This window comes from Chiloscyllium plagiosum, chromosome 2 (assembly GCF_004010195.1).
Source record: "Chiloscyllium plagiosum isolate BGI_BamShark_2017 chromosome 2, ASM401019v2, whole genome shotgun sequence".
Lineage (NCBI taxonomy): Eukaryota > Metazoa > Chordata > Chondrichthyes > Orectolobiformes > Hemiscylliidae > Chiloscyllium > Chiloscyllium plagiosum.
This window is the reverse complement of record NC_057711.1, coordinates 141282811-141284081: the sequence shown is the minus strand read 5'-3', so window position 1 is coordinate 141284081 and position 1271 is coordinate 141282811. Positions and strand designations below refer to the sequence as shown.

Below are 1271 nucleotides of genomic sequence, written 5' to 3'. Positions count from 1 at the left end.
GATTTCATAATATACATAACTAGATGTCTTATAATTAAATGAATGCTCAGAGCGGTCTACCTGCACCGAAACATTCTGCAAGAGATTTGAATACATGCAAAAACAATCCATCTTGCTCCACTGAAGAATCCTGTGAAGGAAAGTGTTGGTTTCTGGGTACTCAAGGCACACTTCTTGAATGCTTAAGGGGGAAAAAATGGATTCTAATCAATTAAGCTGGATTCTTAAGATGATCATGAATAATGCAAGCAGAAATAAAGTAAGCGGTTCACTGTAATGCACCACTTAGAAGTTTAAAAGGGCCTGGAACATTAGGAGTTACTAATTAGATAAAGGTTATGGACAGTCTGCATACGGAGTCTGCTACCTATCAACCTGCTACCACAATGTCAAACATAAGCTTTGAGGCTAGTACCAAATTATCCCAATTTTAGGGTTTTACACTTCTATTCTTACCTAGTCCTACTTGGTAAATTTAAAGCAAATTATGTGAATCCCTGCTCAAACCAAACAAAAGACAACATTCTGCACAAATTGAATTTTTATTATTCATTTCTTTTACAGCACTGAGGAATGCATGAGGACCACAGCAGAAATGACTAAACAGGGGATAAGAAGCCCCAAAATCCTTACTTTGCAATATTTCACTTCAGTCAGTAGTTCAGTTCACAGTATAGATCAGTGATTTGGTTTCTTTAAAAAAGAAAAAAAGCACCCTAGAGATTCTTCCAGCCATGGATGGAGTTGACTCGTCAGAAATGACTATGAACTAGTTGCTCTCTGCCTTCTTCTCTTGATCAATAGCTGGAAAAGAAAGAAATTAACTCAGATCAAAACGGTTAATCAAGGTAACAGCTGGAAAAAAAAAGTGACAATCCCAACAGATTCCTCACTTTCTTTTGTGGGGAGAGTATTCTTCACTTCTGTGTCAGTCTTTTTCAACTTGCTCTTATCAAAGGAGGCGACCTCGCTAAAGTCAGGCTTTTCTTCCATTTCAGTAAATCTGGAAAAAAAAGTCAGCCTTAACACCAGTCCATACATTTGTAACACCGGCAGGGTGGGGAATATGGAGCTTAAAGAGTCTCTCGTTCCAAAATTCTCCACAGCACCGGTCACAATAAATGAAGCAACAATAAAAGTAGCAATTATTTTATCATTCTGGTCTACCACAAACAATCTGTTCTTCCACAACCCCTCTCCCCCCTCACCAACAACCAACACCCTCCAGCCCATTCAATCTCTCCCCCCCCCCCCCCCACATCCCACTTCTT

The 1271-nt window shown here is 39.3% G+C and overlaps 1 protein-coding gene across 1 annotated transcript in view; it reads right to left on the bottom strand.

Moving 5' to 3' along the window:
- Positions 1-523: 523 nt before the first annotated feature.
- LOC122564708 (thymosin beta-10) overlaps positions 524-1271 on the bottom strand; it is a 1792-nt gene continuing 1044 nt past the window's right edge. Inside the window, exons 2-3 of the mRNA XM_043719831.1 lie at positions 894-1003; positions 524-804 (exon numbers count right to left, since the gene is read on the bottom strand). Of these exons, the coding sequence (XP_043575766.1) occupies positions 770-804; positions 894-993 (135 nt within the window). The 5' untranslated portion in view covers positions 994-1003 and the 3' untranslated portion in view covers positions 524-769. The remainder of the gene's footprint in view (positions 805-893; positions 1004-1271) is intronic.